This window comes from Procambarus clarkii, chromosome 49, assembly GCF_040958095.1.
Source record: "Procambarus clarkii isolate CNS0578487 chromosome 49, FALCON_Pclarkii_2.0, whole genome shotgun sequence".
Classification (NCBI taxonomy): domain Eukaryota; kingdom Metazoa; phylum Arthropoda; class Malacostraca; order Decapoda; family Cambaridae; genus Procambarus; species Procambarus clarkii.
Window position 1 is genome coordinate 11579442 of NC_091198.1, and position 16977 is coordinate 11596418.

A 16977-nucleotide genomic window follows, 5' to 3' on the forward strand; every position below is an offset into this window, starting at 1 on the left:
CTGCACCCGTGGTTCGGTGTAGGGAACCATCAGTGTATATGATTTGAGAGAGAGAATGCTCTGTGGACAGAGCATCAATATGGCTTAAGGCGTTGAGCTTTGCCTCAAGACGAAGCTTGGGCTGATCTCTAATTTGCTTCTTGGGTGGAAAGGGAGGGATTAAAACTGGAAAGGGTGTAACCTCCCACGGTGCAGGAAAGTGCCGTTGTTGTTTCTCTTGGTACATATCATGAACCTGATACATTCTGAGTTGAGTTCCAGCTTTTGTTATCCATTTGGAACAATGCTGATCTTCAATAAAGAAATTCTGGAGGGCTTCTGTGCAAGGATTAGGATGAGTTAGCCTAAGTATTATTATACCAATTTGATAGTTACATATACATAAAACCTAAAAGGGGTACCACCTCTGGTGCAATAACTGTCAAATTGCACCAGAGGTGGTACCCCTTTTAGGTTTTATGTATAGATATATAATTTTTTTAATTAAACCAACAAAGTTGATAAAACCTAACCTAACCTACACGTTCTGTCTTATCATATCCTAAACTAACCTAAATCAATAATTCATGTTCGTAATATATAATATAATACTATTATTTGGAATAAACTAATTTGAAAATAACGAAAATTATTGTCTGATAGGTAAATCGGCTCTTCCATACTAGGCCACTCTTCCTTTTGACGTTTAATTACATCTGACACTGGTTTTATTTATTTATTTATAAAGAAGAAAAGATACAATTGGTTGTGAAAGTACAATGGTGTTTGAGTATTACTCTTGCAAAGCCGCTAACATGCATAGCGTGTTATTTTGAGCCCTCCATAAAACTTTGATCGCCAACCCAAGTACATCCCTAAGCGTTCAGGCTACCTCTCCTCATTCCCAACTCGCCCATCTTTTGCCAGGTGAAATGACCTTTGCTCTCCTTGCAATGGATATTTTTACATGCACAAGAGTCCCACAGCCATAAATTATTCCGTACAGCCAGCCAGCGGTTGTTCCCGCTTTCTGTGGCGGAGGGTTGGCGGGCAGAGCCATCTCTTGGCGGCAGGGGGAGGCTGCTCCCGGGGTAAACACGGCCAGACTCCCGGTCAGCTGGCCAACCCAGTGCTGGTTCAACCTGTGGTGTGAGTGTGTGTGTGTTTTACCCCGCTCGAATGGCGATGACTTTTGTGCTTTCCTAGTGTTGTTTGTGCTCAAAATTTGGATTACGTCTTCCGCCATGTTACCCGCCGGCAAAGAAGGTAAGAATTTGAGGCTATCATTGCACGGGTTGGGAAATAAAAATTGAGGAAGTGTAGGCTATGGTACGGGAGTGTCGTCTGCTAACAAGCTCAGCTGTGAGTTGCGAGCGTATGTGCGTTTATGTGTGTGTTCGTGAGTGTGTGTGTGTGTGTATGTCCAACGCCAGGCTTTTACCTTGTTTTGACTGCCGTGTTTAATTTTTAGTGTAATTATCATGCCGGTAAAGTGTGTGCGTGCCAGCTACGTAGGAAGCCTTTCAGGTTATGCACAATTAATAAAGAATGATTACAGTTAGACTATTTATTACAACACTGAAAATGCTCGAAAACTTAGATTTCGGTTCATTAATGTTGAACAGCACATCATGCAACGTACCTATATTTGTTTCAATGTATCCAGAGATTTCTGGAACCCGTAAAACTGGTTTTGTTTGTGGCTTTTCGGTGTTGGACGACCCAAAAGTTTTGGGGGAGTATTTAAGATATATGCGAGAGAAGCTCTCACGAGCTCTTTAAACCTTGTGAGGTGTCTTAACATATAGACGAGGCTTATAGTGAGGGGGGGAAGGGAGGGAGGGAGGCTTATAGCACGCTCAAAAGAAAAATTCAACTTATTCTATGCCAACAATCCTGTTACCACAATTACCTGCCTAGTTATGGTCTCTTCCCCGCGCCCGCGGACTCCACCGTTAGTGTCCGTGAATTTGATATGCAACCAACTTTCTTTTTTATTATAATTGCTGTTTTTATTATGGTTAATATTATATAACATGTACTCTGCCGGGGTTATTGTTGCTGCACAGTTATTCCTTACAGAGCTAATGGTGGTGTTGCATTTACTGCAGTGTTATTGATGTTGCTTATAGTGTTGATGATTCCTCTGCTATTGATGCTATTGCTGTTGGTTGTGTTGATGATGTTGGTTCTTGTCTTCGTACTTGCACATTATACTGGTCCTTGTGGCGGCAAGGTGTGTGGATGTCGACAGAGCGGCGAGTGTGACTACAACGACCACATCTAAATATTTAGCGTGAGGTTGATCAACAGCTTCCCACCAGCTGGTTGTGTGTGGGGCCCCCTACTGTACGCCACAACTGGTAGCTAGATTATTGAATTGTACTCGGTAGGGTTTTTTGTTTTATTTATTTATTTTTATTATTTTCTGTCACAAATGTGGCCATACATTTACAAGGCTGACCATCATATATACATTTTCTTCTGTCCTACAAGGACAGGGTTAGAGGTCTATTAAACATATAGTTCAGTGATTTAAAGATCAACCACATATGGTGATTGTAATGCTTTTAAACAGAAATACTTTTATATAGAAACACACAGATTTACGTCTGTCCTACATGAACAGTGTTCGAGTTATATATTTTTACTTAATGTTATATAATGTTTACATAATGTTTACACCAGAAGGTTGATAGGTTGAAGACCCCACTGGACACCACGAGCGTAGCTCTCATCCTATAACTGCACTCGGGTAATTACAATTACACTGAATCATTCCAGCCACCTGGGCTCTAGGAGACTCGAACCGTGGACCCTATGTGTGAGACCGAAGCTCTAGCCACTGAATTTTATTTTACGCTGAATTGTGTGTGCAGACTTGTGCATCGCCGAAACTAGCTACAAATTGTATACCTGTGATAAATTCCCACTTGTCAGGATATGAGTTTGTTATAATTGTGCGAATAAACAATATGAAATATAATAATAGTACTAGATTGTTTATGCTATTTGGCACGTAATAAGGTATGTAAGAATGTTTAATAATAACAATCATTTGATTTCAGAATTGCGCTAATGTAATGTATTTAAAAATGTAAACATTCCACTTTTTTATCAACAGCCCTGTTAAGCTATCAAAATCTTACCGGGTCAGCCTCAGCATTTTTTTATTATTATAATATATTTAGCTGAATTTACTTGAGGGCCAAAACACTTAAGTGGCCTCGATAAGGACAGGAAGCCAACGACTTGTCATATGCCCCCCCCCCTCCCATTTGCCTTGATCTTTTTCGGTTGAATTTTAAACTTTAACAGTTTTGGCATTAACGGCTTCGGCGGTTATATGGAAATATAGATAAAAAATAAATTAATAAATTATATATATATATATAATATATATATAATCACTAAGAACTCTTATTTGACCCTGCCAGGATTCGAACCCATGCCGTCTAGGATCACCCCTTAACGTACACAGTACCATGACCACCGCACCAATGATCTTCTCTGGACCCGAATCCTGGCCGGGTCACACACAGTTCTTAGTGATCTATGACTTACGTGTTCATGCAGCTTTCTCATATATATATATATATATATATATATATATATATATATATATATATATATATATATATATATATATAATTAAATATGACCGAAAAAGTAAGATTAATAATTCTAACACGAATTTTCTCAATATTTCTTATATTTCTTTTCACTGATGATGGTAATTGAAAAATCAATTCTCCAAAATTAATTTTTATTTCTAGTCTAAAAATGAATTTTGGAGAATTGATTTTTCAATTACTATCATCAGTGAAAAGAAATATAAGAAATATTGAGAAAATTCGTGTTAGAATTATTAATCTTACTTTTTCGGTCATATTTAATATATATATACTCCTCTGAATACTTTTTATTTTCTTCTCCGAGGCTATGGGTCCCCACATTGGCACCAGAGGTGGTACCCTCACAAACTTTCTTATATATATATATATATATATATATATATATATATATATATTAGTATATTTTGGTAGCAGTCTTTCCTGTAGACATATTTTATTAAATATGACCGAAAAAGTAAGATTAATAATTCTAACACGAATTTTCTCAATCTTTCGTACATTATGCTTCACTGTTGGAGGTAAATCAAAAATCACTTCTCCAAAATTCATTTTTATTTCTAGTCTGACGCGACACGGGCGCGTTTCGTAAAACTTATTACATTTTCAAAGACTTCACAAATACACAACTGATTAGAACTTGCGTTTCCCTGATTTTATATCTACATTTGAGTGAGGTGGGAAGGGTGATGTGGCATTACATTTGAGTAAGGTGGGAAGGATGATGTGGCATTAGAGGATATTAATAGGGTATTAAAAGTATCAACACAAGACAGAACACGAAACAATGGATATTGAATAGAAGTGTTTGTAGAAAGCCTATTGGTCCATATTTCTTGATGCTTCTATATTGGAGCGGAGTCTTGAGGTGGGTAGAATATAGTTGTGCAATAATTGGCTGTTGATTGCTGGTGTTGACTTCTTGATGTGTAGTGCCTCGCAAACGTCTAGCCGCCTGCTATCGCTGTATCTATCAATGATTTCTGTGTTGTTTACTAGGATTTCTCTGGCGATGGTTTGGTTATGGGAAGAGATTATATGTTCCTTAATGGAGCCCTGTTGTTTATGCATCGTTAAACGCCTAGAAAGAGATGTTGTTGTCTTGCCTATATACTGGGTTTTTTGGAGCTTACAGTCCCCAAGTGGGCATTTGAAGGCATAGACGACGTTAGTCTCTTTTAAAGCGTTCTGTTTCGTGTCTGGAGAGTTTCTCATGAGTAGGCTGGCCGTTTTTCTGGTTTTATAGTAAATCGTCAGTTGTATCCTCTGATTTTTGTCTGTAGGGATAACGTTTCTATTAACAATATCTTTCAGGACCCTTTCCTCTGTTTTATGAGCTGTGGAAAAGAAGTTCCTGTAAAATAGGAAATCCTGTAAAATTTTCAAAATAAAAATGAATTTTGGAGAAGTGATTTTTGATTTACCTCCAACAGTGAAGCATAATGTACGAAAGATTGAGAAAATTCGTGTTAGAATTATTAATCTTACTTTTTCGGTCATATTTAATAAAATATATATATATATATATATATATATATATATATATATATATATATATATATATATATAAACGTGTGTGTGTGTATAATATATTTATTCAAAATAACCAGAGGGAAAAATTTGAAAGGATAACAGCTAAACGCTTAACGAGGTTAACCTTTAATTTTTCGCTGTAGTTATTCTGCAATATATATGTTGTATCTAATAGCCAGAACGCAGTTCTTTGCCTACTATGCAAGGGCCGATATGCCTAATAAGCCAAGTTTTCCAGAATTTCAATATTTTTCAAATTTTTTTCTTAAGAAATGATAAAGCTCTTCATTTCATTATGTTTGAGCTAATTTTTTTTAAAAATTTGCGTTAAAACGAACGTAGATATATAACCGAACCTAACCAACCCTACCTAACCTAACCTAACTTAACCTAACCTAAACTAACATAACTTAATCAATAATTTATGTTCTTAATATAATATTAATATTTCAAATAAACCAATAGGAAACAATTTATTGAAGATAAAGAAAATCACTCGGCCTATTAGGCAAATCGGGTCTTGCATAGTAGGCCGAGAAGTGCAATCTCGCTACTAGGTACGACATGTATAATCACGAAAACTACATTTGAAAATGTAAAGCAAGTCTTTTCAAATATGGTTGTACGTCAGAGTGATATGCGTATATTGTTGGCCATTATCCTCCACCACGACCTCAGGCGCGAGCAGAGAGGTGACACGGGCTGGGAGATATTCCTGACTAATACCCACGCTCGATATCCACTTAAGAGCTTAACACACATGCGTGTGCACTCATCTTTGTGTGAATTCGTCATTCGTAGTGGATGTAAAATACAATTACACAGTTTAAAAAAACACAGCAAAATTGTGATACAAGCTTATTTTTTGTGTTGCTTTATTGCCTTGTTGACGCTTTAGAGATTTGTTTTTAATATATTTTCTCTGTTACTGTAAGTTTGTATTACAGCATTGGGTGTGGGTCTCGGCCCACTCACTGTACGTCAAATTTATGTAGGCTACGAGTATGAGGTAAATTGTTGACTTGTGTTTACGTGACATCACTTTGGAACGGTCAGGTGTTGTCCCAAAGTTTAAAAACACTTCTGCCTAGGCTTTGCGTTCTCGTTCAAACAGGAACTGGCGTCGCACATTTGGATATTGTCAACAAATTTATGGTTAGCATTCGAGCACATTTGTTGTAAGATAACGAACACATTTGCCACTAGAATAATTACTGCTTTCTCGAGCATTTCTCTCTCACTACGCATGCTATGTTGTCATTAGATAGGTTATAAAAGTCATCCTAGCAGTCAGATGTTGTCACCCAAATGGTTGGATGTAGTGTTGTTAGGACCCGCAGTAATATGGTGTTCAATATCATTCGACAGGTATGCTTAAGTATATTGCAACATCTCTATTACTTGCCATTAAAAGGTCACAGTACTATCGAGTCTTATCATTTTTGTCATGCAAAGGTTATAGTGCCTGCTGTCAAGTGTTGTAGTGCCTGCAGTCAAGGTTATCAGTGTTACGCTGTCACTCATGTTTCTTTAAGACGTCAGCAGTTACTTGACACTGTGGGTGTGATCAGCGATGAGAGTAATCAGCGCCAGTGGAGCAGTTTTTGATCGGCGTGACTTTTAAGTGTGACAGTGGGCGTTGTCAATGAGAGGGTGTATGTTGTTTGTAAATCGGTAAACGATGTCAGCGAGGTGGTGAGTGTTTCAGGGAGGTGATGGATGTCAGTGTGGTGGTGAGTGTTGACAGCGAGTGGTGTCAGTGAGGTGGTGAGTGTTGTTAGTAAGGTGCTACGGAAGGAAATGCAGAATAGAGCCAGAAAGGGGTAGAATGGGTACCTGGTTGTTCGAATGATTTGGCGGGTCGTATTCCGGGGAACATGGGATTAAGGACCTGGCCGAAAGGCTAAGCCCCGAAACCATCACAAGATAGTGGCTTTACAAGAATGTAAGAACTCTGTGTGTATGTGTGTGTGTGTGTGTGTGTGTATATATATATATATATATATATATATATATATATATATATATATATATATATATATATATATATAATACACACATATACAACAAAATAATAGCTATGTGCCTCTCTGTGCTCTTATATTTCTTTTGCCCCATTGTGTTTTTAGTTTTGTTCATTATTACTTCAACCTTTTTTTCTTTTTATGTCTACTCTTCTTCCATTTTCTGCTTGCTTTGTTTAGTTATTGATTTGTTCTGGTGTGAAATTTCCGTTAGCTGTTTAAATTGTTTAAATTTTGCCCCGAGGGGCGAGTTTATTGGGCAGCGCCACTCATCTTGTGAGTGGACACACCGCCATAGCAGCATGTACAACACTCCCAAAAGGAAGAAAACCCGCTGGGTTGTTCATCCTGTCATTTGTACCTAGACACAGCTGGGACTTGCTTAACTGGCTCAAGTGAACAGCTCCTCAAACAAGAAGATTAACATCTGTTTCTTGCTTATTGTTCCACTTACCCTCCCACCTCACCTTGTATTGGCTCCCTTATTTTCGACTTAATAAGGGCCCACAAAGAACATAGACATCGTCGCTTTCATTTTATATGTGTGGGTTTGAAATACAAAAAAAAAAATAGTGCTTTCGTGTACTTAACGTCTCAGCTGTTGAGACCAAGGAGTCCAAAGAGTGGAGGAGGAAGGAGGCGCTGCAGTACCCAGACAGGAAGCAGGAAGCGAGATAAGACATAGAGTTGGCAACTAGTCATTACGATGACAGTAAACACTGGCAAAAAATGTAAATATGAACGAAAATAAAAATAGAAATTAAACAGAGGCCGATAAAATAATACTTTGTCTATAATATTGCAGTCAGATAACAAAATATAAGTGATGTGAAATAATTTGAAACGAGGAACGTTATGTAATGAGAAATTAACACAAACAGGGTAGCTCATATGTACACGGAAATGAGTCATGTAAGGCTATCTTGAGGTTATCTTGAGATGATTTCGGGGCTTAGCTTCCCTCCAGCGCGGTCCTCGACCAGGCCTCCTTTTTGTTACACACCCCCAGGAAGCGGCCCGTAGCAGCTTTATAACTCCCAGGTACCTATTTACTGGTAGGTGAACAGGGTGAAAGAAAGTATGTCCATTTGTTTCCGCCTCCGCCGGGGTTCGAACCCGAAACCCTAGGACTACGAATACCAAGCGCTGTCCACTCAGCCTTCAGGCCCTATAAGTGTGGCTAGACCACACATCCAAAATCTTGGAAGTGATTTTATTGATTAAATACTTTTCGATGTTATAGAAACACCTGACTCGCATTCCATGTATTATCACTATTTCTAATTAGACGATTTAATTTTGTCAATAAATTACCTTTTATAGGACAAAACCTTTGTTCATTATTCCAGTCCACGGGATTATCAAAATCCCGCTGGTAAACAATGTATTAGACACTTGCCCTGATCTAACAGAATACTTGTTCAGACCGACACATTTGGTCAGGGATTTTCCCAGTTAGCCGATGTACTAAACTTTATCACAAATCTCACAAGGTTTCTGGGTTACACATCCACCGAAAACATCTAGGGAATATTTTGTATGGATACGTTCGTTTCTTAACATTTTAAACAATATTAATTTAAAATTCCAGAAGGGTGTGTGAAATTTGTGTTAGGTTTTCAATGTAAGGGAGAACGAACATATTTCTAAAAAGACGATCTTTATCGAGAAAATCTATCTGGGACAAGGACTACAAAATGTTAAGCCTATTGTTAAAATATTAGGGTATTGCAATCACAAAATGTTCGACATTTTTTCTTCCATGTATTCTGGACTACACACCAGCAAACACTAAATAAATATTGAATACTGAATGCTTCACCTTAATGTGTTTTTTTGAATAAAAACGTATACATGAGCTGACGTTAGTAAACGTCCGAATACCAAAATGTAATGTCTAGCCTATCTATGAATCAGCGTATCCAACAGTTCCATGGTTTTCTCTCAACTGTGAATTTAATAGAAGGAACCAAATGATTAAATTTATCCATAAATTTATTACGTTCTAGAGAATTTGGCGACAGGCGTAAATCATCATCCCCAATTTTTGAGTTATTTTTGTGATTATATAATATAATAAAAAAAAAAAAAAAAATATATATATATATATATATATATATATATATATATATATATATATATATATATATATATTATATAATTTTGTTATTATATTATTATACTATATTATATATAAATAAACTGAAAACTCTACACCCCAGAAGGATCGAACCCAGACAGCCAGGAGCACTATGCACCATGGCTTATCTGGTTCTTTAACCACATAAGTGGTTATGTAGTTAAGTGGTTAGTCTGACGCCTAAACGCGTTTCGTAATTTCTTATTACGTTTTCAAAGACCCTTTGAAAATGTAATAAGGAATTACGAAACGCGTTTAGGCGTCAGACTAGGAATAAAAAAAAATGAATTTTGGAGAGTTACTTTATCAGTTACCCTTAACAGTGAAGAAGAACGTAAGTAGTATTGAGAAGATTCGTGTTAGAATTATTAATCTTACCCTTTCGGTCATATTCAACAACATACACGCATATGTTAAACTCAGTGCGGCCCGTGCATGCGCTAGAATTTGACGAAAAACTGTACCCAAATGGATCCATGAGTGTCGTCGGGGGTTAATCAGTCAGGGAGCTTGGTTAATAAGCACCACGACTGACCAATCCTTATAGACGATCATTGGTGCGGTGGTCACGGTACTGTGTACGTTTAGGGGTGATCCTGGACGGCATGGGTTCGAATCCTGGCCGGGTCAAAGAGTTCTTAGTGATCTATGCTGCGCGTTCATGCAGCTTTCTCATATATATATATATATATATATATATATATATATATATATATATATATATATATATATATATATATAATATAACTAAGTTGCATATAGGGTTTTCAGTTGCATATAGTCCTGGGGACCATTCAGGCTTGTTCGTATATATATATATATATATATATATATATATATATATATATATATATATATATATATATATATATATATATATATATATGTCGTACCTAGTAGCCAGAATGCACTTCTCAACCTACTATGCAAGGCCCAATTTGCCTAATAAGCCAAGTTTTCACGGATTAATTGTTTTTCGACTACCTAACCTACCTAACTTTTTCGGCTACCTAACCTAACCTATAAAGATAGGTTAGGTTAGGTAGGGTTGGTTAGGTTCGGTCATATACCTACGTTAATTTTAACTCCAATAAAAAAAAATTGACCTCATACATAATGAAATGGGTAGCTTTATCATTTCATAAGAAAAAAATTCGAGAAAATATATTAATTCAGGAAAACTTGGCTTATTAGGCAAATCGGGCCTTGCATAGTAGGCTGAGAAGTGCGTTCTGGCTACTAGGTACGACATATATATATATACAGGCGATGAGTCACAATAACGTGGCTGAAGTATGTATGGACCATTCTCAACCGACTTGAGAATGGTCCAGGACGGACCGAAACGTCGTCGTCCCTTCAACTTCTAGTGTGTGGTCTGGTCAACACACACATATATATATATATATGTTAAACATATATATATATATATATATATATATATATATATATATATATATATATATATATATATATATATATTCATTCACTTGGATCCTCGAACCCGGGACCATATTTAATATATGGTATTGTGCATTTTTCCTCTGTATTGCAACACTGAGGTGCTGTAAAAACAGCTGCTGCTATTTTAGGCGGGAGAGATGCATAATAATTTACACGTGGAAAATATTAAGAGGGGCTGGTCCCAAATCTACATGCAGAAATAACAACAGGAGACCAGGAGGCATGGCAGGATGGGCAGAATATTCCTGTTGTACAGCAGAGGTGCAACAGGTACTGAGAGAGAACTCTATCAACATCAGACTCCCTAGACTGTTCAACACGCTTCCCCTACACATAAGGGGGAATAACTAGCCGACCCCTCGGTGTTCAAGAACGAACTTGACGAACACCTCCGTAGGATACTTGACCAATCAGGCTGTGATTCATATGCCAGGCTGCGAGCAATCGCGTCCAACAGCATGGTTGACCAGAAATTCAACCAGGAGTCCTGGTCAGAGACCGGGCCGCAGGAACCATAACCCCGGAAATCAAGGCAAGGTATGCCAAATATTGTTAATTAAAAGTTAATGTAGGTATCGGTCATCGTTGATATGTGACACCAAATGTCTTATCATTCTTCCAGGAGCACATTGTAATCTTGTGTGGGTGACCAGCAGGATTAGCAGAGTTGCAGGGCATAAGGAAACTGTATGCTGGACACACAGCTGTGATAAGGCTCCTCATGACGATAATACTTCACAGTACCTCGGGGTGCCAGCCCCCTATACCTCAGCATATCAGGCCATGCTCACTCTCTGGCTCTCCACAAATACAGGAATATTCGGTCTGGATATGGGCGACAAGTCAACCGCTGCAGTCCAGAGGACTTGCTGAATGTGACGCATGTCTGTTGCTGACATGACGTCGCTAACAGGAAGTCAAGTGCACGTGAAAGGCTCCACCCGCTATGAGGCGAGCAATCTCACGTGGTGTTGCTGTAGCACCGACGTAGACAGTTGACAGTTGCTCTGTCTACGATATGCTGTTGAAGGTGGGGGTACTTGGAGGCTTTGGAAGGGTCTAGTTGAAGTGTTAAGAGCTGCGAGAGAAACCCAATGAGATGTGCAGTGTATAAAACTGGTGTCGTGTATCCTTGCCAAGTTGCCTATATAATCTGGTAGTTTACCTTCACCAGATTATCAGATGCTGAGGATGAGGAGAGGGAGGCAGGTAGAGTGATACGGGTGGTTGTGCATGCCCCGACGCCCCTCCAACTCTTACTAGAAGGTTTCCGTTTTTTTGCATTGCGAGTCATCATTTGAAAAGTTAAGAGCCATTTTTAGCATTGGTTTCAATAAGCCGCCATATTTATCTAGCTTAGAGCTATTGTGTGGTGGTGAACCTTCCAGAAAGTTCTTTAGCTTGGGGAGGGACGAGCATCTGGGGAGAAGGTAAAGGGCATCGATGTTTTCAGTCGTCTCATCCATTCTCTTTAGGCAAGTGGTTTTCTTAACAAGGGGCTCGACGATGGCATTTAGTGTAACAGGAGCTCCTAGGAGCATGCTGTCTTCAGATGTGACTATCAGCCAAAATGTCTCTTAATTGAACCATATTTTACACTAGGAGGGATTCAGTGTGAGGCTCAGGTTGACTCCTTGCTTCTGAAATATATTGATGTTCTTCAGTTGGGAATTTGAATGTCCAGTCAAGTACCACCACCCAAGAGCCACCTGTTAGGCTCACTGGACAACCTTACGGTGAATCTTTTTGATAACTAAGAAGAAAAGCAGAGGAGTAAATGAGTCACCTTTACACGAGTTTATTTCGTAGTCTCGGAAAAGTAGCTCCCAAGTCCTCATGTAGCACGGATGTACAAATAGGTAAAGGGGAAGGAAATAACAACGGAGTATGGAGTACTGCATCCTTTTTGGTGAAAGTTTGTAATTTTCAATCCAGTTTCCTCAGGGCCTTATTATTGGTAATGTTAACGTGAATGCGCTGGCTGCATGGCTTGGCATTTCAAACAGCTGTGGAATGTGAAATCCGAAATGTTGTATTTTCAGCGTGTCTCCCGCTTCCTGGCTGGCTGTTCTCACCGCGTATTCATCACAACATATTCATCACAACATATTCATCACCACGTGGGTTCTGTCCTGGTGACGACGACTGTTAGGACACTGTTCACCTGTGGTGTATCAAAGAGCTTATGCTGTACACGTTTTATTTTTATTTATATATACAAGAGTTATTGCATTCTTGTACAGCCACTAGCACGCGTAGCGTTTCGGGCAGGTCCTTAATTCTATGTGCCCGGGAATACGACCCGCCAAATCGTTTAACAACCTGGAACCCATTTTACTGTTGGGTGAACAGAGGCAATAGTTAAGGATTGGCGCCCAGTAAATCCTCCCTGGCCAGGATACGAACCTAGACCAAAGCGCTCGCGAAACGCCATGCGAGTGTGTTATCAATTCGCCACAGGGACTGCTTATCAGTGTACTCACCTATTTGTGCTTGCAGGGGTTGAGCTCTGGCTCTTTGGTTCCGCTTCTCAACTGTCAATCAATTGGTGTACAGATTCCTGAGCCTATTGGGCTCTATCATATCTGCACTTGAAACTGTGTATGGAGTCAGCCTCCACCCACATCACTTCCTAATGCATTCCATTTGTCAACCACTCTAAATCTAAAAAAGTTCTTTCTAATATCTCTGTGGCTCATTTGGGCACTCAGTTTCCACCTGTGTCCCTTTGTGCGTGTGCCCCTTGTGTTAAATAGCCTGTCTTTATCTACCCTATCAATTCCTTCGAGAATTTTGTATGTGGTGATCATGTCCCCCCTAACTTCTGTCTTCCAGCGACGTGAGGTTTAATTTCAGTAGTCTCTCATCGTAGCTCATACCTCTCAGCCCGGGTACTAGTCTGGTGGCATACCTTTGAACCTTTTCCAGTTTAGTCTTATGCTTGACTAGATATGGACTCCATACTGGGGCTGCATACTCCAGGATTGGTCTGACATAGGTGGTATTCAAAGTTCTAAATGATTCCTTACACAAGTTTCTAAATGCCGTTCTTATGTTGGCCAACCTGGCATATGCTGCTGACGTTATCCTCTTGATATGTACTTCAGGGGACAGGTCTGGCGTGATATCAACCCCCAGGTCCTCCTCTCTCTCTGACTCTTGAAGAATTTCTTCTCCCAAATGATACCTTGTATCTGGCCTCCTATTCCCTACACCTATCTTCATTGCATTACATTTGCTTGGGTTAAACTCTAACAACCATTTGTTCGACCATTCCTTCAGCTTGTCTAGGTCTTCTTGAAGCCTCAAGCTGTCCTCCTCTGTCTTAATCCTTCTCATAATTTTGACGTCGTCGGCAAACATTGAGAGGAACTGTGTCCTCGCAGGTGGTACCTCGTGCTGCGCCTGTATTGGTTTCTCTTGTTATCTGCACTCTGATCTTGGAGGTTTCGGATTTGCTGTTATTCTGCGGTGGATGCGTTTTACTCGAAGGGGAAGGTGGATTTAGTTGTCTTCTACGGGAAATGTGTTTGTCTTTAATGACTAAATGTGCTAGTGTTTTGTCGCCTCTTACAAGGACATTTAGATAATTATTGCCGACCTACACGAGGTTGTTCCATGCCGGGGTGGTTCCCGGGGAGTCATTTACCTTTTTCAGAAGGGTGAAGAGGTTGGGTGACGGCCCCATCACTCACCGTCATGCTAACAGCTTCATATCCCCTGGAGTAAATAGGTGGGAAGATTTGGCAAGAGACCAATCTCTAACCTTCAACCCACCAAGGCAAAATGGGCCTCAAGATAGAGGGCGCGTGCCTACCTGGTCCACAAAGTAAATGTGGACCAGGTAGCCATTCCAGGTAGATGTGGACCAGGTAGACCATCCCTCAAAACCTTCCTCAGCAAGGTTTTGAGGAATGCGACGGAAGTGAAGAACAAGGAAGGATGGAATCGGTGAACGTTACTAAGGAGGATAGGTTTGACGTTGACCAGACCACACACTAGAAGTTGAAGGGACGACGACGTTTCGGTCCGTCCTGGACCATTCTCAAGTCGATTGTGATGAGGAGGTAGAGACAGGCAATAAATAGGCAAGAGAGAGCTGAAGGGGAAAGTTAGGTGTAGGGGATAGTAGTAATAATGAGAACTGCAGAAGGCCTATTGACCCATACGAATTTGACGTGCTTGGTTCAAGCGAAACAAAACTGGCAGGATGTGCGAATGATGGTGAATGACGTCTTGTACAAGACAATGAATGCCTTCTCGTGAAGCAGTTCAAGGTCCTTGGCTGTGAAATTTTAGTTTGAAACAGTGGTGATTGTAGTCTATGCTCCACGTGTTAACAGAAGAGAGAGTGAGGAATATCATTTTTGTGATAGTTTTAGAATTTAGAGAATGAGAGTGACATGACACCAGTTACAAAATCATTGTTATTGGGATTTGAATGTTAAAGTGTGATATCCTTGGAGAACAACATGACTGCATGGGGTACATAGTGTGCAAGATGGAAATTATTATTATGGATGCACATTGAGAAAGATATGTAATAAATATTATACATATTTTAATTTATAAGTAACTTAATGGTATTCATAGTCTAACTACACCTGGTAGGCCTATTGTGCATGTGAAGAAAGGGCAGAAACGAGTCCAATTGATTATGCACTTGTGGAAAAAGTATGCCGGCATGTGTTAACAAAACAATGAGGTACACATGTGAAGGGTTTGACAACAGTCATGGCCTACATTGGATACCATTGAATGGTAAATAGAGGATGGTACATGACAAAGATTCAAATTGAAAAGAATACAAGTCGAGAAGGTGAGAGACACTAATCTGACTGGAGAGTTCAAAAGAGTAATTTATAGTGAGGTTATCCAGGATCAAGAGACATTAACCACTGCACTGCGCACCTGTTTTCTGCAAAAACTTCTTAGTCCAATTGTCAAGGACCTATTTTAGTATCCTGATGAATACATCTCCCACACTACATCAGTATCCTGATGGATACAGCGATAGTTCCGGGGATCAATGTCCCCGGGGCCCGATCTCTGACCAGGTCTCCCGGCTGGAGGTCTGGTCCACCAGGCTGATAACAATAATTGTATTATGTGGATACAACCAGGAAAAAAAGGTTGAACAGAAAATGATAGCATAATAAATTGGAAAAGAGGAGTAGACGGAGAAGCATTTGGATAACCACTTGTGAATGGGTACATAGGGCACCCCGGCCACTTCCTCCCCCCCCCCCTCCCACCTTTTGGATCGCAGAGAATAGGAACGGAAAAAGGTGGCATCCCTTGGACCTCTAGGCTAGATAATTCAGGTGGCCTGTTGGGGCTGGGAACAGCTGTTGTCACTTGACAACAATTTATATAGAATGCATGTTTACGTGTACTCACCTAGTTGTGTTTGCGGGGGTTGAGCTCTGGCTCTTTGGTCCCGCCTCTCAACAGTCAATCAACAGGTGTACAGGTTCCTGAGCCTATTGGGCTCCATCATATCTACACTTGAAACTGTGTATGGAGTCAGCCTCCACCACATCACTTCCTAATGCATTCCATTTGTCACCCACTCTGACACTAAAAAAGTTCTTTATAATATCTCTGTGGTTCATTTGGGCACTCAGTTTCCACCTGTGTCCCCTTGTGCGTGTGCCCCTTGTGTTAAATAGCCTGTCTTTATCTACCCTATCAATTCCATACCTGGAATTGATAGGGTATCAATTCCTATACCTGGAATTGATACCAATTCCATAGGGTATCAATTCCATACCTGGAATTGATAGGGTAGACACACACACACACACACACACACACACACACACACACACACACACACACACACACACACACACACACACACACACACACACACACACACACCTTGTTAATAAAGAGGCTTCATGTTTGGTCAAACTGTGTTAAATTCAATGTTTACAGAAATCAGGTGGTAAGGGGGAAGCGGGTGTTGGCCAGGGAGGTGGTGTAGGGGGAGTGTTGGCGAGCAAGAAAGGCCAGACGGGTTAGTGTAGTGTTGGCCAGCAAGCCACGGCAACACAAGCCATGTGGCTTATGTTGCCATGTAGCGCATGTGGCTTCACCAAGTTTAAACGCTGTGTGTGTTAGTGACTTTGTCAGAATGTAACGTTCAGACACCACATTACGCATCCCTCACAACCCAGTGTGCCGCCTTGTATTATAAATT

General features: G+C 39.9%; 1 protein-coding gene across 1 annotated transcript in view; it reads left to right on the forward strand.

Moving 5' to 3' along the window:
• The first annotated feature begins 1091 nt into the window (after positions 1-1091).
• Positions 1092-16977, forward strand: part of LOC123763412 (uncharacterized) — a 605113-nt gene continuing 589227 nt past the window's right edge. Inside the window, exon 1 of the mRNA XM_069303202.1 lies at positions 1092-1245. Within this exon, the coding sequence (XP_069159303.1) occupies positions 1224-1245 (22 nt within the window). The 5' untranslated portion in view covers positions 1092-1223. The remainder of the gene's footprint in view (positions 1246-16977) is intronic.